Consider the following 19,980-nt stretch of genomic DNA (forward strand, 5'->3'; position numbering starts at 1 on the left):
ATGTCGTTCGTCGTGATTTCTTCACATGCCAGAGGAGAGAATGGATAATGAATGTCCGATCAGGTTTGACGTTCAGGATGACAAGCTGGTGCAGTGCAGTCCTGACAGCGGTGCGTGCAGCGTGCAGCGTGCGGCGTGCGGCGGGCCTCCGTACAGCATATCGAGCCAACCAATTTTGTAGCACATATCATAGATAGGCACAATTAAGCATCGAGCAGGACCGATCTAGGTAACCTCAGATACCCACAGCAAACGGATATTGTACAACGTAGGTACCTTGGGTAAGACGAGTTTGAGATGTTGGCTGTGTTAGTACGCAGAGTCGGTGCTCGGTTGGCAAGCTTGTCCGTTTTGAGTTGGGCGTTGTTGGAGTACCTAGGTACCTTAGGTAATTACATCCAGTCGTTTTCCTTTTCTTCTTCGTTTCCTTCCGAGAACATTTGTGTATCTTGGTTGATGACGATTGGATTCAGGGGTTCGGGGGTAATACGGATCATGATGACAGGGTGAGGTAAGCAGTCGCGATCAGCGGGGGGGATAAAACCTGAATGCAACGCAGGACATGACGAGCTCCAAGATGACCCCCCCTACCCCGGATAAGTCGGCTTTTTCTGTCGCATTTGCCCAATCAACTCGCTTATGGGGTGTTTTCGGCCACTCCCAGGCGAGGAAGTACAGCCACACGCATCATGCCGCTTTTGTCTGCCCCTGATTCCTTCCATTGATCCTGTCCAGGTGTTTTGGATGTTTGGCAGTTGGTCTAGCGTTGGCACGGGTACCTGTACGAAGTAACATATCTGCGACCGTCGCGGCTTCCTGAAGTCCTGGCGTCATTACATGTATTAACAGGACTCCTTCCCGGAGTGCGAAAGTACGAAGTAATTACCAACTAAGGGTACCGTAACAAACCGATTGAACCCCCTCCTCATCTCTTTCCATCCATATTCCCTTCCATCCGCCTCGCTTCATATTACGTTTGTCTTTCCTCCGCATTCAACCATCGCGCTTTCCTCGTCTCGACTTCAAGTCTCAGTCTCGCCGGCCTCTTGGGACCGATTGTCTCTCGTTTTTTATTGTCCTTCGCTTTCTTCTTCCACCTTCCACCTTCCACCTTCCACCTTCCACCTTCAACCACCTTTCGCGCGCGAATTCGATTTGGCACCTTCGGCGCAGTCTTCCGGAGAGGAAGCGCATACTTCGGACCGACCCAGATCGCACCGTTCGTTATTTGCGATACGATACGTTTTATCCATTACAGCCAGCCGGGACATTAATTACGCAAAACGACCGCGAAGCCGGAAGTGCGACGGTTTGAGCGCCATGGTGGACTTGATTTCTTTTGCTGGGCGGCTCTTCACCCGCGACGACGGGAATTGCGGCCCCTCGCCGTGCGAGAAGCCTGTGCCCACCACCCGCATCATTCTCATCGTTTCCCTTACCCTCGGGTGCGTCTCTTTCCTGTTCGCTTTCCGGGGATGCTTCCCTCTCCCCCCCTCCGGATAAACGAGTTCGGTCGCACTGACGGCTAACCTTTTTCCTCCTCCAGAGGCGCTGTTGTCCTCGGCACGCTCTTTGTACTTTTCCTTTTTCATCGACGTCGCCAACGGCGGGATAAGAGGGAAGACGCCATCGCAGACCTCGATCTCGGCGACGATATTATCGAAGATTACCCACCCGTCCAGAAGCCACGGCCCAGCCGGCAGAGGGAACAGCAAGAAGAACAACAGCGACGCCAACAACAATACGAGTATGGCTCTGAGACTCCGAACCCGTTCGGGGAGTCGTCGCGCTGGGAGAATACACCAAACCATGGCAAGAGTCCTGTGATGCCCGGCCAGGGCAGGAGTCCTCTCCTGCCAAGTCACAGTGACGAGTGGTCGGGTGCCGGCAGCAGTAACAAACCTGGGGGCGACCCCTAGCGAGGTTGATCGCCTGTAGGGATGGATCGGAGAACGATGGGGAATGCTTGGCATAATTATCACATGGGTTGTCGATAAAGGTGTCTCGGATGGGTGTCACCCGAAAGTTCGACACCGCTATTGTGGGCGTGGTCCGATTGACCAGAGAAAGCGCTCTACATTGTATTTTTTATGTGCTACGAATCTGGAACGACTGTCATACTGTGATGCAGCGTCTGGAATAGGACGGTGCATCATGAATTAGGGATGCGGCGTAGCGAAGTTCTGGCGAGTCGGACACAACTTTTCCCGCGAACAATCCGAGTAATTTTCCGCAGGCTGTTCATGCGCCATGGGATGTCATGTTATGATGGAAGACTCGGCGGAGCCCTTCATAGTTTTCCCAGGTAAGTTGCCTTGGCCGCACGTTACCATCCAGATGATTTCGCTGCTGGTGTAGCGGCTTTGTAGCGGCAGTCTGCACAAACCTAAGCGGGCCAGTTCAATTGGTAAACGCCGACAGACAGTCCGGTTATACAATTTGTCGGGAGACTACGCAGTTCCATGACTTTGGCGAGGCGATGTTTGATTTTCAACACTGAAGGAGAAACGCAGCGTTGCAGGTTTTTTTTTCCTTTTTTCCCTAGTCGAGTACGAGTGTTTGTTGAGCACCCTGTGGGACGGCCGAATCTTTAGGAATACCTACATACAAGGGCTGGCTCCTTGCGTCCCACAACGGCTGCGGCTACCGCGCGGCGGCGGAGGACAGGTGAAACGCCGACTAGCTAATTGACCAGACCGTTCAACGTCGTACAGCACGATTCACGAAATAAGGTGATATGAGTAATGATTCCTTGGGAGTTCTCCGAATTTGGAGTTCCTTACGCCCTGCCCGCGTACGGCGCAGTCGGGCGTCCCGGTGCCCGGGATGTGTCCTTGGAGTACGCCTGGTTGTAGGCATCCTGGTGTATGCAATCGGACTAGATGTCACAAGGGAAATAAAATAAACGATCGACCCCCGGTCGGTTGGGGAGAGCAGAGCCATTGCTCCGACTTGGGCTCAATCTGAGATTCAGGGCAGAAAGACGAATGTTTGAGTTCGTTATCGTTGTCCATTGCACTTGTAGTAAGGAGCCTGGGAGTCTTGTGAAGGCGTATGTCCGTAGTATATCGCGACTTTGAGCCGGAAGGACAAATTACCTGTTACCTTGGATAAAATACGACTCGCTGGTGCAGCTGATAAAGGAAGGCATAGAATAGGAGATAAGGCTGCTTATTAAGATAGTGGACCGACTTCTAATTAGAGAAAAGCGGTGGAGATTCCCGTGAAATGCAGCCACATGTGGTCAAGTGGGGTCGGAGTTAAAGCATCAACAGTGACTATCAAATTCGGGCCCACCCGTCAGCAACGGTCGGTGCACCAATACGGAGGAGGACGACTAATTGGGACGTCCCCTGGAATTACCGTAGCCATCGCCTTAAACCGTAAAAGTCAATTCGCAAGGGGCCCTAGACCTTAACGTGGCTCCGAGTTATTTCATTTCCCTCGAGAATCGATCTGACATGCAATGAAAAATACCAATTACTGGGCAATATCCGTAAAGCTTTGTGGTACGGGTAATAGGCAGAGACGGAGACGGGGCTGGACAGCACCGGGGGGAGTACATAATTACATATGTACTTTGCACCTTGGGAAAACGCTCGGACCCTTCAACCCCTGTTCTCACTCATTCCGCTCTCCTCTCTCCGTCTCTGCCTCGTCTCTGCCTCCGTCCCCTATTCTTCCTCTCTCTCTGCCTCTCTGTCTCCGCTCAAGCCGAACCGCGTCTCCGGGATTGGTTCTGGTAGCTATGCGGTGATAATCGAGGAAGAGATTACCATTACCCACTTCGTACTGTATCATTGTGCTGCATGATACAGCATCGTCTCCATCGTCTCCATCGTTACCGAGAAACCCTCGACCAACCGACGCTTATTTTCCCACGCTTGTCACTTTTCTTTTGGCGTGGCTTCATCTTGGCTGCCCCCTCCCCCGTTCATCCACCCTGTCCCTCGTCCCGCAACCTACCTATTCTTTGTTTCTCCCCCCCTTTCCCCAGCCTCTCGTCTCTTTTCCACTCCGTACCCGTTCCCTAATCCCCATCTGACGCCGACGAACACATCCACGCCTCCAATTGTCACAGCCACCCATTACCACCGAATCGCCCCTACCACCGTATCGTCGTTACACGAACTGGTCCTAATTCCGACATCGCCCAATGCGGTCAGCAACCCAGTCCACCCGACGACGACCACCCCAGAACTGATCGCGAAACGAACCGCATGCGCCGCCCCAGCGCGGTGCTCAGCGAACAGCACCACCAGCAATACCGCCCCCACGGCGACGGAGGCTCCGTCTCCCCCATCTCCACGGAGTCAGGCCATGCTGGTGGTCTAGCAGGCGCAGGCGGCGGTCCCCTACCCAGCGAACCGAGCCTCACGAGCACGATGCTGGGCCGCGCGCGCGACAACAAGGCCGCCCACAACGGCAATGCCAACACCGCTACCGCTACCAACACGAACGCCAACACCAACACCAACACGGCCACGGCCGCGACGAGCACCAACAGCAACAGCAACAGCGGCAGTAGCAAACGCCAATCGCTCTACCACCCCCCCGCCGCCGCTCGGGGCGCCGCCCCTCCCGAGATCTACTGGTCCGAGGGCGCCACCCCGTCGGCATCCAACCTCGAGGACCCGGACGACGGCGCCAGCGCGAATCATGCCGGCACCACGGGGCCTGGCGTTGCGCGCAGCGTCAGCCGCTCGCGGGTCGGGAGCTACACGTTCTATCGGGAGCCGACGCCTGAGCCGCAGGAGAAGACGTGTGGCGGTGGCGGCGGCGGTGGGCGTACCCGTCCCGTGTCGGGGTTTGGGTTGGGCATCATGAGGAATAAGAATATGCCTTTCGGCCGCAGTCGGAAGACGGGGGACGAGTATGGTGAGCATCACGACAAGGAGACGGGGAATCCGTATGGTGGTCGTTACGGGTATGGAGGGTACGGCGAGATGGACGATAATGACAGCGCTGCTACCCATGCGAATAAACGGCCGAGGCTCTCTTGCTGTTCTTGTTGTCGGGGTCGGGGTTGGTTGTTTTGGGGCTTGGTTGCCCTTGTGGCTATCATCCTTATTGGTGTGGCCGTCGGCTTAGGCGTGGGTTTGGGAATCAGGACACCCTCATCCGGAGGACAAGACGGGGTGGTCAAGGACGGTGGGAGCGGTTACGGGGACCCGGGAAGCAGCCGCACGGAGAGTGCATCTTCTTGGACGAGGTACGCGTTATTCTCTCTTCCCCCCACCCCCCCCCCCCCCCCCCCCCCCCCTTCCGTGTTTTCCTCCTTCATCTCTCCTTCCAATTCCCCCATCCCATCGGCACGTCTCCTTTGTCATTAGACAGCCATTGCTAACTGGAAAACCAGCAGCATAACAACCGCCTCAAACACCGCACCCACCTCCTCCCCCACGGCCCCGGCATCGACAAGCCCAGCAACCTTGACATCCGCCTCGTCCGACCCGCCCTTCCCGACAACGACGAGCAGCGGCTCCCTCACCTGCCCGGAATCGAACTACACGCTGTACTCGGTCCCCGGGTCGACGATCCTCTTCCTGCGCCTCTGCGGTGTGGACTACAGCGACGCGGCAGCCGAGAACATCCGCGACGTGCCGACGGAGAGCATGGCGGAGTGCATGCGCAACTGCGCCGGCACGTTCGGCTGCACCGGGTGCGGATGGGGCCCGTTGGATGTCGGGGCCGGGCCGCCGGATTTCAGGTGTTGGATGAAGGGGGGGTTGGAGGGGAGGCCGATATCTCGGGAGGGGTGGGAGTTTGCGGTGATGCAGTGATGAATATGTTCGAGGGGTCGCTCGCTTTTGGTTTCCTTTATCATCTCCCCGTTTCCATCCCTTTTTTTTTTTTTTCGTTTTTCCTCCCTTCTTCTTTTGGGCGCGGAAGTGGCGTGCATGATACACGTCTATAGACAGCCTCCGGTTTTACATACCCCTTACTACGTGTAGATACCTCTACAATTTTACTAATTCTCTTGATCACATGTTCATTTTCTGCCTGAGGATTTGGTAGGACCCGTCGGATGATGAACAAAATTCGGTATGCAAGGGTAAAGGAACGGTTTTTGGATGTACGAAGATTAGGAGCAAAAAGAAAGTCAAAGGGATAAGAAGTACAGGTAGGGTAATTTGGATGCAAGATATATGATAATATCACCACTGAAGAAGGTCCCAACTCGTTCGTTATCTTCAGGTTACAGATCATCCTCATCGACAAGAAGAATGGTCTCCTTGGCAAGAAGAGTAATCTTCCGGACAGAAAGACCAATCTTCTTGTCGAGGAGAACATCTGGAATCTGAAGATGACAAAGTGAGCGCCTTGTTGAGAGTTCTACGTGACCCATTTCCCAAAGTCAATTCATATCCAGCATTATGCCCTCCACCCAGATTCCGGTTTTTGGTTCATTTTGCAAGGCTGTCGGCGTGTAGGAATGTCGGTAGATGGTCCCGAACGTCTCAACCTAGGGCTGCTTCGGGGGCGGAGATGGCGAATGCGGCGGTAAAGAGTGGGAGAAAACGCATTTGACAGGGTCTTGGTCGGCTGGTCGCATGAACGTGGTTGGGAGACGCAGCGAGATGGTTGTTCTGGAGTCGAAGGAGCCGAGCGGGGTTGGAATGAGAGACAGGGCAGGGCTTAAAAGAAGTAACGAACGAGACAGCACACAAAGCTCGGGAGAGGTAGCGAATATGCTGTATTCGCCGATGATTCTCCCCAACTTGAAAGAGGCGGTCAAAGTTGAGATGAAGTGATTGAAAATGAAATATGGAAACAATGAGCTTGAGATGAAATGGCGCAACACCGGCCCCTTGCCGCTTGTTAGGGCCCAACCCGTTGTGGGTTAGATATGAAGCTGGGGACTCTGCTATTCCTAAAGTGGCTAAAGTGGAAATCCCATTGAGAACTCGGACACGACGAATACGTTATATGATTGGCTTTGACCTCGACCGTTAAGGTAATCGGCGTGGGGGGCGGCACGCACTCGCAATTCGCAACGGCTTGGGGTGGCGCAGTTCAGCCACGGTGCCATCTGAATTAACCGGACTCGTACAAAAAAAAAAAAAAGGGGGGAGAGAGAGAGAGAACTAGAATGTGGTTTCCGAGGGCTTCCGTGCTCGGCTCTGTCGAACAAGCATTGGTGTTGAGAAACTCGATCAGTACAGTGTACACTACACTTACGTTGTAGGCCCGAGGCAACCTGTCCTTTCAGCGATCCTACAAGGTGGAGTAAAGGTGGAGTACCTAAATCCCCGATAATTCGCTGTTCAACAATGAATTGTTGCCCCGTCATACATGTAATGACTTCCAGTCTTGGCCGCTGACAATACAACGTACCTGTACACCCCAAAATAGAAGAAGAGGCACGTGCTGTTAGCGTCGGAAACGCCCCATCGTCTCTTTTTACTCTGCTAGGCGACGCGTCCCCGTTCAAAAGCGTCAGCAGATGGGCTGTACCACCCCAAATAACCAAATATTTCCTCCGGGGAAGAAGCGCCGCGGACGCTCACGTGGCCTGGTCAACGTTCAGGAACTCTTTCCTTCCCCTTGTTGAGCCGCTCTCCTGGGCCGTATCCGGTCTTGACGTGTCGTCCCCTCGTCAGCGCATTACCCCTCCATTACCTAATGATTGTTCTCCCTTGTTCTCCCTGCAGCAGAGGAGCGGCGAACAGTGAGCCAACCATGCACACATACGATACGCAGGAGGTAATTACATACACGTACCGTGTACAACGGCAGGTTGTGGGTGGGGGGTGGGGATGGGGCAAAGACTCGTCGATCCCCCGGTCGGGCATCAGCTCTTGGCGCCGTGTCTCATCGCATCGTTGTTTTTCTTTCTTTCGGTCGGTCGGTCCTGCGCATCAACCCCACTTAACACCCTCCTGTCCCACTCCCACGTCCTTGAAAATCTGGAGGTGGATTTTCCCCGGTTGCAACGTACGTTGTACTGACGCGATCGAGACCCCCTACAACATACACTTACTCCCCCCCGCTTTCTTGAAGAGAGGTCGCAAATGCGGGGTGCATGCGTCGGCCTCGCCAGGTGGCTGCGCTAGAAATCCTCACCTGGGAACGATGGAACCTCGCGTTGCCCGTTAGGGTACAGGTACGGAGTATGCATTACAACTACCTTAGTGTACGAAAACTAACTGGCCTGACTGAAGACCCGTGTACAACGTGCCGATACGGGTGTGGCCCTGATCCTTGGCCCTGATCCGTCGGCTAGTGCGCAGTGGCGCACACACACACACATTCTCACTGGGGTACACCGTACCTGATGTTACATGGAGGCTCTCTAAGGTACCTTAGCAAGTCGATAGTCTACCTCACGTCTCGCCTGACGCGCATTGCTGACAAGCTACGGCACAGATGGACTCTTTGGAAGTAAAAAGGGACGTCACGGGGTCCTTGATACAGGAAGTGGGTTCCCCTTTCCCCCCCGGGAATAGACCCAATCCCTCATTACGCTGTACCGTCTTTGGTCTTAGGGCCCGAGTTTAGCACAAGCACAGACAAGAAATGGGAACTCGCCTGTCCGGCACCAGACAAAGGGAAAGACCACATAATGAGTAATTAGAGGTATATTCAATTAGCTGTCTAAGGTACACCTTCCCGCCTGTCCCTGTATCCCATCGCGTCCGTCCCACCCAGGACAGGGCCGTTATCAGATCCACGAGAAGAGAAGAGCGTCCACAGAATGCCGTAATCAATTTCTTTTGCAACACCAGATGTACAGCTTGCCCAAGAGTATAACAAACAAGAAAGAAGAATAAAAAGAAGAATAAAAAGAAGAAAAGTAAAGAAAAAAACGCCGTCCCATCCCATTTTGTTATCATTGCACAGCCACCAAGCTCGTCTCCAACCTATATAGGTCTGTCAACCCATCGGCGATGCGCTTCAGCTCCTCGTCAGACGGCCGCACGCAAGGCTTGCGCGGCTCGCCGCCATACTGCTCAAAATGGCCCATGGCAGCCTTGACGCCCACGAACCCCGTCTTGATAGCGACCCAGTCGCCCTTGGCCACGATGGCCTGCAGCCTCCGCGCCTCCTGGAGCCGGCCCAAGCGGAACAGCTCCATGATGCGCACGCAGGCGCGCGGCGCAATGTTCGCCAGGCCAGAGATGGTGCCGTGCGCGCCGACGACCTGGCCCTGGAGGATGAAATCCGCACTGCCGCCCGCGACGAAGAAGCCCTCGGGCACGTCCTCGACCACGCGCGCCAGCTTGCCCGTGTTGCCGCACGTCAGCTTGACCCCGACGACGTTGGGGTGCTGCGCGATGCGCACGACGGCGTCCGAGCTGAGGTCCCGCCCCGCCGCCGCGCCGGGGAAGTTGTACACCAGCAGCGGCAGCGGGCTCTCGTCCGCCACGTCGTAAAAGTACTGCACGATCTTGTCGTCGTCCAGCAGGCCGCCGTAGTAGCTGGGCGGGAGCATCAGGGCGTGCGAGGCCCCGCTCTTGGCCGCGTCGCGGCAGAGTTGCAGCGTTTCCCGCGTCGACTGCGCGCCGCACCCTGCGATCAGCGGCATCTTGACGTCGTGGCCGCCTTCTTGGTGGATCGTGTCGGCGGCGCAGCGGGTGATGGCGCTGCGCTCTTCCCGCGTCAGGTGGGCTACCTCGCCGTTGGAGCCGTGGACGACGATGCCTGTCACGCCGGCGTGGATGAGGCGGATGAGGTGTCTCTCGAGTGTGGTGGTGTCGATCTCGTCTGCTTCGGTGAAGAATGAGAGTGTGGGGACGTAGACACCTTCAGGTAATCTGTGATGCATCGCCTTGGGCTGGCCGTATGCCGCTGTCCCTTCGGTGGCGGGTGGTGATGCTGGTGCTGTAGCAGGCATGGTGTATGTATATGGGTGGGGGGCGGACTGGTAGGGCATAGAATGTATGGCTCGTGTACGGATATGTGTACGTCCTTCGTAGGCAAGGAGAAAGGGGAAGCCTGAGAGAGGAGAAGCGTATATAGTACCACAGGGGGGACTGTAAAGATTCAGTCTAGAGAAGGTGTTCCAGCCCACAGGTGAAAGACTTTTGAGATGAACAACTAGATAGTTGTGACCGAGTGGTAATATTATGGAGACACGGATGGAAAATGAATTAGAAAGGAGGATTTAACGAGAACAAGACACATCCCAACTGCCCCCTTTTAAAAGAAAAGAAAGCAAAAAAACAAGAAAAAAAAATAAAGGGGGTAAATGGCGAAAATACGTATTGGTCAAATAGACCCAATGCCGACGAGGGTCACGAGACGGATAACCGTCTCTTAGGCCCAAGCGGTCTCCCAACACTTTCCCCCTTACGATCAAGGACCAGGAGACCAGCCATGGGGACTAATTTACAGTTCTGGCGTAGCTTGGCGCCTATGGGGTTTTTGGTTTATATTTTCTTTTTCTTTTTGTCTTGGGTCACAGCGTGGGGGTTTAACGGTCCAGACGCCAGGCCGTATTCGTCGGCCCCGCGTATGTACGTTGTAAGCGTGAATACCGAATGGCTTGCCTGGGGTTGCGTGGGAGCGTAATTAGTGCGTACAACCAAGGCGGTGTACCGAGTTGGCCGAGTTCGGCAGGGCGCTCGCTCAGATTGGGCCGACTTGACGGAGGCAAAAGTCGGGGAAAGGCCGTTAAGACGAAGGAGTTAGGGAATCGTAGGACAGGTGCAACACTTCCCCTAACACTTGCACGGTGAGACGAGACGAGACCCCCACGCTGACCAGTGGTCCAGCCCTGGCACTGTAATGTCAATTCCTATTTCACAAGGTACCTAAGGTACCATAGGTACCATAGGGATTCATCGGCTGACAAGGACCCCAGCCAGTGGGCGCAGGAACGTCCAAAACCCGGCTTTAGCGCTGGCCAAGTCGAGGTTTCTGGACCATACGATTCGTTCGTCCACGGGTGTGACCTCCTTTTGGTTTCGGTATAGTAAGCTGCGGCTTCGGAAGATTTGTCCACGCATCATGCTATGGTCCAGAGGGCTGGGACTGGCTGGGGAGAGTCACGGGCTCGTCGGGGAAGACCTTACGGATATCCATGCGTATCCCTTGGCCTGCCCTAGAACCGACGAGAAGTAGGACAGAACAGGACAGGACACACTGGTTGGGCCAAGATCGGACTGACAATGCCGCGCAAACAAGATATTGGTGGGAAAAGTACTCCGTACTCCGTACTTTCGTACTATGTATGCAGGAGAGATTCGATGAATTCGATGGGGGCTGCTTCGCGTGGGAAGACCGACCAGAACAGAGGCTGCGTGGGGGAAAGTGGCTACCTTGCTTGGCGACGATCTTTGCGGATAGCAGTGAGGATCGGCATTGATTGATCGCCGCACCGTCGACAACCTTGCTTTTCTACCGGCCAAAGTTGCACACGCTTGCTTGCCTGCGCGACAATTTCAGTGCTCCGAAATAGAATCCAATCTCGTTGCTACTCTGATATCATGTCCCGCCTACCGTGACCCGAGATTAATTACCGTGGGGCCTCGGACATTGGGGCACGGCACGCCGCACAGTCAGCTTCGGACTGTTTCCGAGGGGGGGCATAATACATACCCATTACCTCCCCACGTAGGAGAGATAACTGAGCCCGGTAAAGAAAGACCATGCACGGATGTCTAGTCTAGCAAGTGCAGTTTGCAATTACTCCGACATCTCCAGATTGCCCCAGGTTGAATCACGAGACCAGGCGGTGCGTGCAGCGTGGCAGTCGTGGAGTGGTTCAAGGGGGAAGATATATTCGGAAGGAATGTATGTGTATGTTGTATGTATGTACGCCCCTGTGACACGATACACCGGAGTGTCCAACCTCCAGTTGGAACATCGTGGGTGGATTCGATCGATGCATCGCGGGGGACTCGTGAGCAAACACGTACGAAGTGCAAGAACGGCACAAGGCGGTATGGCACGGTGCGCATACAAACGTGAGGGGGGCTCGAAAAGAGGCAAGGTCGTTGACATTCAGTGAGGTCTAGCCTCTAGCCTCTAGCCTCTCACCGCCTCCGAGTTCCTCGTCGACTCGATGCTTGGTGAGGAAAGAGCGGGCAGCGCGTTGACGTCGGGCCGCGAGGCTCGTCAGGTCGTTGTGGTAATTTATTGTGGTGTATTGTGGTGGATCAGGCGAACCTTGGTGCAGGCCATATTGGCGAGACGCGCGTTGGATCAGTTTTCGGCTGGGTGCAGATGGGGGGCCGGGGCCCGGAGGCCGCGCGGGGCGGCTGGCCTGGCTGTCGCCTGTCTGTACGTTGTAAGACGCTGAGAACTGGGGGATCAGAGGCAGGCCTCAAAAAAAGATGGTCAGGTAGGTGTAGAGAGACAACCAGACAACCGGGTAGAGAACCTTCGATGAACAACCCACAACCCAGCCCTAGGTATTCAAGTTCTTTCTGTTCTCTTGAGGTCTGAGGTCGCGACGGTTCGTTAGAGGACCACCTTACCTAGGTACCTTATTAAGGTATGTACTTACCACCCCCACGGTTTGCAATTTAAAGCGAGAATGAGTTGCGGGGCAAATTATGGAGACTCTCCGTAGCGACATCAGATCAGACAAAGGATTACGGATTGCGGATTGCGGATTGTAGGGAGACCACTGCATTTGTTTTCCAACGAGTTGTTTCTTTTAATGTTGAGGGCAACGACTTTTATTTCGGCCACAATCCTGAACTCAAACATGACCAATTGAGCCACCCGGGAAGTTCCAGTGGCTTGACCCACTCGGATCGTCATAAGTCCAGAATACATACATACAGTGTACAACGTAGGTACCTAGGGTGGATCTGGTGGACCTGGCCTCTCCACTCCACAAAAGACCGCTTTTCTCCAGCCTTATATCCACGACAACGACAACGACGAAGGCCAAAAGGAGTGACCACATCGTCTCAATCAATCCAATCTTACCGGATAGGCCGTACCAGCGACTCGCTGATTATCATAATTCCCAGATATCTCACCCCCAACTCATATCATCAGACACCTTGACAATCTGAGGTTCTCCTCCAAAACGGCTCGTCTCCTCCCTGATCCCTCCACCTCATAAGTCATGGCCAAGACCTCTAGTCAAACGGCATCATCAACTCGTTCCCCAACACCATCCGTTCAAACTCCGGGATCCGCGTCGAATTGCACCACGGCTTGGCGCCCTCCTCCCGCCGAATCACCTCAGCAAAGCAGACGAGCCACCTCAACCGCGGGAACCGCTCGTTGATCGCCCGCCGCGTTTCCTCGTGGATCATCTCCCCCAGCTCCGGCACTTCCGGGTGCGCCCCGACGTTGTCGTAAATCGTCGCCAACTGGATCAGTTGTCCCAGGAACGTGATGCTGCCGTCCCCGCCGATGTCCTGGTGTCGGATGATCGCCTCGCAGACCGCCTCGGCCTGGTCCTTGGAGGCGCCGCATTCCTGCAACACCCGGAGCGCCACGATGCCGCCGTACAAGTCGAACGACATGCGCGTTGCTGCTATGTTCTCGTCCGTCGTCCCGATGTCATGGAGGAGGCACGTCAGCGCGAATGTCGAGGGTGACAATGTGCCCCATTGGTCGGCGAATTGTTGCTTCAAGATGGTCGTGCCTTTTTTTTTTTTTTTTTTTTTTTTTGAACAGTCTTGTCAGACGACAGTGTCACTCCTTCTCCTTGACCCCGTAGGGAGGATTTCTGAGTATGGACCTTCTCACCAAAGTAGTAGACCCTCATCGAGTGGTTATATGTCTGCTCTGGCAGCTTCGCCTTTGCGTACTCCTGAGCCTTGGCCACGACCGGATCGTCCGATGGAAACGGGATGTCGTCCACCGGGAGTGACTTGGGCTCGTGAAGGAACGACTTGCCCTTGAGGACTTTGGCGGGATTGAGTGGACAGGCATCCCAGCCATTCTTCTTGATATCGTCATTCACGGATGTCATACTGAGCGTGCTGCGTGTCGAGCCCTGTTGCTTCGTGTTTTCGATACAGGGGTTTCACAAGACCTAATCAGACCGACATGCAAGCCAGATTCTTCTGCCTTAGCCCATTCTCCCAAGGCAAGCTCCATCTTATACAAATCACAGTTTGTGGCACCACCCGAGTTCACGGCATCATCGCGCAACAGACGGCGTCGTCTGACCGTTGACGCGCTTGACGTCATCGATTACTACGATTTCGAATCAACCGAAAACTCAATCTCATCCCATCATTACAACTACGGCACATTAGTCTCCTTTTCAAATTGAATGGTGGTCGCACTTATGGGAAACAAAATGCAGAAATATTTCCGAGAAATACCATGTCGAATCCTTGCGTCGTCTCGGGGCCGATCTCTAACCCAGTCGCGGCTGCAATGCAACATGCAATTTTGTCCTATCCCTCTGCAATTGGTGTCCGCGATAAACCAGGACTGCCCTTATACCCAAACATTATGAAATGGCATGTTGTCGGACATTTCACGCACAGGAATCCGCCCCTGTGAGATGAGCAGTTCGTGGTTGATATCTGGCTTGACAGCATCACATCTATCGTCTATCGTCTATCACTCCGGAAGCGGTAAGTAAGGTTGTAGCATCATTCGTGGTATCCCAGCGCCTCAGTACGCATCAATAAGCCGAAGCCGCAAAATACTAGTACTATTTTCAGGAGAAAAGGTGTACGGAATAATGGTCCGGTACAACGAGACCTTCATTTGAAACCACGTGCGACGTCTTGCATGTGATAGGGCAAACATCTACAAGTGACAAGGTGAGCGTCAATGACGTCATCCTGTCAACACCCGATTGCCATTAAAACTGGGCCAAGACCTAGACCGATCTTCAGGGATAATTGCTCCGGGTGCACTTTCGATGGTTTAAGAAAAGCTCCTACCCGACATCACGCCTCTCAATTAACCAAGACTTCTCTAAGCTATCGCCCTCTCCCCTCAGATCAGTTCACAATGAAGATTCGAGCTTCCCGAATATCGGACTCCATCCTAATCGCCGTGTCGAGCGAGGAGCCCGATCCAACACATCAAAAGATCTCTCGCAGCAAAAGACTTCTGAAGCTCATCTTTGCTTTCTTTTCTCTGTTCAAACTTCTGCTTACTCGTTACCGTCGCCCCGAGTTCCGTTCCCTCCGAAAAGACGTCTGGCGTTTGGACGAACGGGAATACCTCGCTTCCTTCCAGCAGAATGACTCCAACGAGTCCACAGGAGAAGAAGAGAGGGAGCAGCAGCAATCAGAGCCATCAGATCATGGCAAGGGCAAGGGCAAGGGAAGACAAACCGCCCGGCTCGAGCCCATGGGCGACCTAGGCTACAGCGGCTCGACCTTCTTCACGACCCCGAACGGGAAATACCTCATCAAGTCCCTGCCCCGGCGGTTCGAATACAAGTTCTTCACCGAGGACCTCCTGGACCCATACGTCCACCACATGCGCGCCAACCCGCGCAGCCTCCTCGTCCGCATCACCGACGTGGTCCACGCGCCGCACCCGACCCTGGGCGGCCTCCTCGGCATCGCCCCGACCCACCACATCATCATGGAGAACCTCCTGTACGGCCGGGACGCCGAGGGCGGCCGCTTCAGCAACAAGTGGGAGACGTACGACCTCAAGCCCAACGACTACTTCTTCCCCGAGCGCGACATCGCCGACGGCCGCCTCGCGCCCGAGAGCGTCAAGGACAAGCTCGTCGACGAGTTCCACGACCGCGTCAGGGTCAGCGCGGCGGACAAGCGCGAGCTCGTTCGTCTTCTCGAGGCGGATACCCGGCTCCTTGCCGACCGTGACGCTATCGACTATTCCCTCTTTTTGGTCCGGTACCCGGGGCCTCGCGCGGCGACGGACGATGGGGCGGATGGTGCCGTGCCGCAGAATGTGCCTTTCATCGAGTCGGACGCCTCCGCCTGGCGCACCGGCTTGGTGGATGCGGACGGGAAGTGGACGTACCGCGTCGTGGTGCTCGATTTCTTCTGGGCCAGGCATACGTTTCGCGCGTGGGCGCTGACGGGGCTGGTCAAGTCGTTCAATAAGGTTGCTCATAAGGGGCCCATGAGCATCACTGCAAATCCGACCGACTATAGGAAGCGGTTTCTGAAGATGATTGATGATATTGTTATCGACGTTTGATTGGTATGAAAGAGGACGTGAGGTGTCGATTTTGTGTTTGGGCAAGGTGCCTGGTTCGCAGTTTGTCTTTGTCCGAGGATACCCCTATTGTAGATAATGACCTTTCACAACCATTCAACAGTCCCTGCATATGCCCGAAGATTTCTGCCAATCCTTCCAAGTCTTAGGTGAGCTTATTCCCCTTTTGTGTCGTTCATCTCGGCAGCCTCTTGCGCCTGGACGCTGAGAGAGCCTCTTTTTGGAGGCCCTCCGGCATGAGCACGGGTCTATCAATGACGGATAAAAGGGTAAAGTGAGCCCAGGTTTCAGAATTCAGGGGGCCAAACTGCATGAAAGAGGACGGTTGAACTTGGGGGGGATATTTACCTGCTGCGCCACCCTCTATAGGACCCCCAAAAAGGTTGGACTCCTCCCGGCTGAGGTCTGATACTTCCTGCTGGGAGATAAATTCTCCCTCCTTTGCCCGTTGTTCAACCCTCTCTGTAAACTTGAACATGGTGAATGTGAGATGTATATGCTTGGGGCAAAGAAAAGCAAAATTGGGTGATTTACTCGTTTGGATGGATTCGGCCCTGGTGTATTTGTTAGACGGTCAATGGAATGGTCTCATGGGATTCCGGGATTCCGGTGTGGTCGTGGGGATATCGTATTAGCACCTATACTTGTTGCTGTGCGGATGGTCAGAAAAGCTGAGAACATCATGGTGGCGCAAGTCAGATGAATACTATGTGATTGACCCTTGATGCTCATGCGCTCTCTTTCGAGGCGGCCAATGGATAGTTCTGCCTCCCTGATATCGATCCGCGACTCTAATTTTGTGAAACGTCGCTGACAAGAATGAGCATTATCCATGGAACTCATGCCCAGCGCCTAAGTTCTAGATGTACACTACTGTAGCATTGTTTGATCGAAGTAAATTGTAGAAAAACTCTCCGTGGAAAATATGTAGATGGAATGGGCCGAAGTCCGTACCCCAATTCCCCGGACCGGCCCCACATGCTTCGGCCTCCGGGGAGTACTCCGCGGGAACCGTCTCCCCGGGCAGCAGCCAACTCACCTACTCTTGCCGGACCGAGTGTAAAAGCCTCCTACCCATCTTTGGCATTTCCGGGTTTGGATGGATTATTTAATGCATTTTTCGAGCATCATTTAAACCAAGTTGCCGTTGATCTTGTCTTGCGCACATCGCAACTTCTCCTTAATACAACTTTCTGCCATCACAGTCAACAGATTATCTGCACATACAAAAAGAGAGCAGACTATTAGCGCGTTTATTATACTTTGTGGGTTCCCAACGCCTGCACTGGGCAAGTTGAATTCTTCTGAAGGAACGGCGCTCTGCAGGTCCTGGAATCTTTCCCACACAGCCGTTTAACAGGAAGGGCCAAAGTGGTATATGAAAGACGTCTGATTAGATCCCGACAGGTTTCATAGCAAAAGCATCTATATTCTGTTTCGTTGGATAATTTCCAACTTCTGGAATCTGGACCTTCCTCCCCACTCGTCTCATTATTGACTTGCGGAAAGGGCGCGCGGATCTAAGGGCGTAGGTAGCATCGACACCCCCAATCTGTCCCTTTCCTTCCTCGTAGGTTGATTCAGGCTAACAAAGACTGCCCCAGGTCAAGATACAGCTGAACCAAACTGGATTGCGACTACGGGCTCTCTTTCACATGACACAGCGGTCTTAGACATCCTACACCATGACACAGAAGAATGAGATTCTTGCTGCGAACGATGGCCATGACGGACCCGCGGCTCATGGGACTGAAGAATCCCAGGTGTCCGGATCCGAGACGCTGAGCGGCTCTTCCGAACATGACACGAACACCTGCATCGACTTGCTTATTCGCGCCCTTGAATTAGCGAAGGAGCAGATCCATGAGCTAGACGACGAAGTGGCTACCCTAAAGGACCAACTGACCGACATCGCCCAACGCAATCCGAGCCCCGCTATCGTCAGCGCCGCAGGGCTCAAGAAGCCGAGAAGGCACGAGAAGGCCGGCCTTGCGGAGGAAAAAGACTTGATCTCCCTATACGGGGACGAAGCCAGACTGCGACCTGCCAAAGCGGAGAAAGTTGAGCCCCTTTCGCAACCCTCTCATTCATCCTTCGATGAGATTGTCTTTGGCATTTCCCCGGGTCCTTCCTCCATCCAGACTCAGACTGATGCCGAGACGGCCAGCACTGGCCAGCACGACGGTGTCCGCACGCATCGTGGTCCGGAGCCCCTAGTCGATGGCGGCGGCGGCGTCTGCAGCGACAACATGAAGCCGAGCGAGCAGCGCGACGGGATCCTCATTACCCTTGACGACTTGGAGACCGACCTCTCCGGGACGATGCTTCTGGTGCAGCACTGGTGGCTCATGGGAGACACTGACTTCTTCTGCGTCACCACGTCCCAGCGTGTGGCCTGCCCCTCCAAGTAGGACGGAGCCTCGGAGGAGAGCAAAACGAAGGGACAGAGGTCGTTTTCTTCCAACGACATGACTGATTCACGAAACTCGCTCAATCTCCCACTGGTTTCAATATTCCATCAGTGTCTCGGATGGATAGAAAAGCTAGAAACCGATGCTCCAAAATCTACGTCATCATAATTAGCCAACAGAAGGGATGTGTTCGAGTGAGAATTGTAAGTTGTCGAAGTAGTCCTGCGGAGGTGTTCTTGAAAGTCTGTCGGGAGGCAAATGACGCGGCGCTCCCACCGCACCGCACCGCACCGCACCGGGAGAGAGATTGTAGATCTGTAATCTGTATATCGTCGAGGATTGTGCCTCGGAACCGATTGTTGATTGTCGCAGCATAAGCCACGTGCCAAGGCTTTCTGGCCTGCCCCTCGTTGCGTACGTAGCCATTCCCAGGAACTGCCAAGTGGCAATGGCAGGTTCGGCTGGAATGGAACGAAGGATTGCCTTGGTGACATCAACCACTGGAAGAAAGACATGTGAAATCCGCCTTTTCTCGGTGAGAAAGTCCCTGGAAAAGGGGGGGGGCATGAACATGACTTGGGTCGCGTCGCAGGTCGTTGTGCAGAACTTCCAGCCACGCGACTGTATGCCGATCCTGACGAGGGACCAGGGGGCAAGGGGCAAGGGGTTGGAGGTGGTCATTTTGCTTGTGAAAATCAACCTCCATAATATCCTCACTCTGCATAAGGTATGAAGCTGCTGGGATGACACCTTGCGGAGGAATGAGATGGATGTCTTGGTAGGTACCTAAGGTAAGGTACCTAGGGTAGGAAAAGGCAGAAAAAGAGCGGCCAAACGACCTCGGTCGGTTGTTGGGGCTTGGGAAGGTTACCGTCGGAGCAGCCGACCGTGGAGAAAATAAGCACCGTCCAGGCCCCTAGTTGACTAGTACGAATATTTCGTTGTGAACAAAAAGAACCTTTTCTTCTTTTTCTTTTTCTTTTTTTTCTTCTTTTCAACGCAGGCGGTCAACAATTGAAGCGTTCCGAGTGCCGAATCATATGTGTCAAGGTATACCTTGGGTGGGAGAAGAATGCATTCTTCACAAAGTATTGGTGGGGGGAGATGTACGTAACCATAGACCTAATCTTGCCGTGTTCCACACGTCACTTTGCCTTGGCCTGAGGCAGGCCCCAGGATAAGGTAGTTGCTGAGATGCACCTGCCCTGCACCACTACCTTAGTGGGGCTAGGGGATAGTACCTAGACCCGGCGCCGCCGCTTGTTGAGCTGGCACCTGTGATGAGACTGTACTGTCTGGTCGTCTGGTCTCGTGCGTCCCTTTGCTTCTTCCATTTCTTCTTTCTTCCCTTTACTAGAACCCCCCGAACACCAATCCGGCACCCGAGGTGTTACAAAAACCAGATTCGAGAAACCAAACGACACTTGGTACATCAAGCTCCCCGGCCCTCCCTCCCTCCGCCTCTCCTCCATACCTATGCTTTTCCGCCCTC

General features: G+C 54.2%; 9 protein-coding genes across 9 annotated transcripts; 4 read left to right on the forward strand and 5 right to left on the reverse strand.

Annotated features, from left to right (window-relative positions):
- Positions 1 to 1,320: 1,320 nt before the first annotated feature.
- SODALDRAFT_324821 (hypothetical protein) lies at positions 1,321 to 1,919 on the forward strand (the record flags this gene model as incomplete). The annotated part of the gene is made up of 2 exons (XM_028609931.1): positions 1,321 to 1,445; positions 1,547 to 1,919. The coding sequence occupies 2 exons, from the start codon at positions 1,321 to 1,323 to the stop codon at positions 1,917 to 1,919; spliced, it is 498 nt and encodes a 165-aa protein (XP_028464978.1).
- Positions 1,920 to 4,220: 2,301 nt separating this feature from the next.
- Positions 4,221 to 6,434, forward strand: SODALDRAFT_324822 (hypothetical protein; the record flags this gene model as incomplete). The annotated part of the gene is made up of 6 exons (XM_028609932.1): positions 4,221 to 4,936; positions 5,111 to 5,212; positions 5,363 to 5,710; positions 6,019 to 6,076; positions 6,146 to 6,315; positions 6,359 to 6,434. 6 exons carry the CDS (start codon positions 4,221 to 4,223, stop codon positions 6,432 to 6,434), a joined length of 1,470 nt encoding a protein of 489 aa, XP_028464979.1.
- A 2,122-nt stretch (positions 6,435 to 8,556) lies between these two features.
- Positions 8,557 to 10,290, reverse strand: SODALDRAFT_334249 (dihydrodipicolinate synthase). Its single transcript, XM_028612155.1, has one exon. The coding sequence runs from the start codon at positions 9,836 to 9,838 to the stop codon at positions 8,834 to 8,836; it is 1,005 nt and encodes a 334-aa protein (XP_028464980.1). The 5' UTR covers positions 9,839 to 10,290; the 3' UTR covers positions 8,557 to 8,833.
- A 1,560-nt stretch (positions 10,291 to 11,850) lies between these two features.
- Positions 11,851 to 12,645, reverse strand: SODALDRAFT_189961 (hypothetical protein). Its single transcript, XM_028607125.1, has 2 exons — positions 12,455 to 12,645; positions 11,851 to 12,389 (listed from the first exon to the last, which is right to left on the reverse strand). The coding sequence occupies exons 1-2, from the start codon at positions 12,581 to 12,583 to the stop codon at positions 12,105 to 12,107; spliced, it is 414 nt and encodes a 137-aa protein (XP_028464981.1). The 5' UTR covers positions 12,584 to 12,645; the 3' UTR covers positions 11,851 to 12,104.
- Positions 12,646 to 12,695: 50 nt separating this feature from the next.
- Positions 12,696 to 14,237, reverse strand: SODALDRAFT_313166 (cyanamide hydratase). The gene is made up of 2 exons (XM_028609226.1): positions 13,660 to 14,237; positions 12,696 to 13,555 (listed from the first exon to the last, which is right to left on the reverse strand). The coding sequence occupies exons 1-2, from the start codon at positions 13,883 to 13,885 to the stop codon at positions 13,041 to 13,043; spliced, it is 741 nt and encodes a 246-aa protein (XP_028464982.1). The 5' UTR covers positions 13,886 to 14,237; the 3' UTR covers positions 12,696 to 13,040.
- A 552-nt stretch (positions 14,238 to 14,789) lies between these two features.
- Positions 14,790 to 16,436, forward strand: SODALDRAFT_334254 (SAICAR synthase-like protein). Its single transcript, XM_028612156.1, has one exon. It carries the CDS (start codon positions 14,887 to 14,889, stop codon positions 16,057 to 16,059), a length of 1,173 nt encoding a protein of 390 aa, XP_028464983.1. The 5' UTR covers positions 14,790 to 14,886; the 3' UTR covers positions 16,060 to 16,436.
- On the reverse strand, positions 16,253 to 17,569 carry SODALDRAFT_360864 (hypothetical protein; the record flags this gene model as incomplete). The annotated part of the gene is made up of 6 exons (XM_028614316.1): positions 16,253 to 16,631; positions 16,757 to 16,868; positions 17,032 to 17,116; positions 17,215 to 17,270; positions 17,364 to 17,406; positions 17,483 to 17,569. The coding sequence occupies 6 exons, from the start codon at positions 17,567 to 17,569 to the stop codon at positions 16,253 to 16,255; spliced, it is 762 nt and encodes a 253-aa protein (XP_028464984.1).
- Positions 17,570 to 17,762: 193 nt separating this feature from the next.
- Positions 17,763 to 18,488, forward strand: SODALDRAFT_360865 (hypothetical protein; the record flags this gene model as incomplete). Its single annotated transcript, XM_028614317.1, has 1 exon — positions 17,763 to 18,488. One exon carries the CDS (start codon positions 17,763 to 17,765, stop codon positions 18,486 to 18,488), a length of 726 nt encoding a protein of 241 aa, XP_028464985.1.
- Positions 18,489 to 18,554: 66 nt separating this feature from the next.
- On the reverse strand, positions 18,555 to 19,169 carry SODALDRAFT_360866 (hypothetical protein; the record flags this gene model as incomplete). The annotated part of the gene is made up of 2 exons (XM_028614318.1): positions 18,555 to 18,578; positions 18,666 to 19,169. 2 exons carry the CDS (start codon positions 19,167 to 19,169, stop codon positions 18,555 to 18,557), a joined length of 528 nt encoding a protein of 175 aa, XP_028464986.1.
- Positions 19,170 to 19,980: the final 811 nt, after the last annotated feature.

The sequence above is a fragment of the Sodiomyces alkalinus genome (assembly GCF_003711515.1).
Source record: "Sodiomyces alkalinus F11 unplaced genomic scaffold SODALscaffold_7, whole genome shotgun sequence".
NCBI classification, from domain to species: domain Eukaryota; kingdom Fungi; phylum Ascomycota; class Sordariomycetes; order Glomerellales; family Plectosphaerellaceae; genus Sodiomyces; species Sodiomyces alkalinus.

What these genes read in the sequence shown, in the direction of transcription:
- SODALDRAFT_334249 (XM_028612155.1), bottom strand. Translation starts at nt 9,838, where the DNA reads ATGCCTGCTACAGCACCAGCATCACCACCCGCCACCGAAGGGACAGCG.
- SODALDRAFT_189961 (XM_028607125.1), bottom strand. Translation starts at nt 12,583, where the DNA reads ATGCAGTGGTCTCCCTACAATCCGCAATCCGCAATCCGTAATCCTTTG. An exon ending in AATTGCAAACCGTGGGGGTG is followed by an intron (nt 12,390 to 12,454) that starts GTAAGTACATAC and finishes TCGCGACCTCAG; the next exon opens with ACCTCAAGAGAACAGAAAGA.
- SODALDRAFT_313166 (XM_028609226.1), bottom strand. Translation starts at nt 13,885, where the DNA reads ATGACATCCGTGAATGACGATATCAAGAAGAATGGCTGGGATGCCTGT. An exon ending in GATGAGGGTCTACTACTTTG is followed by an intron (nt 13,556 to 13,659) that starts GTGAGAAGGTCC and finishes AAAAAAAAAAAG; the next exon opens with GCACGACCATCTTGAAGCAA.
- SODALDRAFT_334254 (XM_028612156.1), top strand. Translation starts at nt 14,887, where the DNA reads ATGAAGATTCGAGCTTCCCGAATATCGGACTCCATCCTAATCGCCGTG.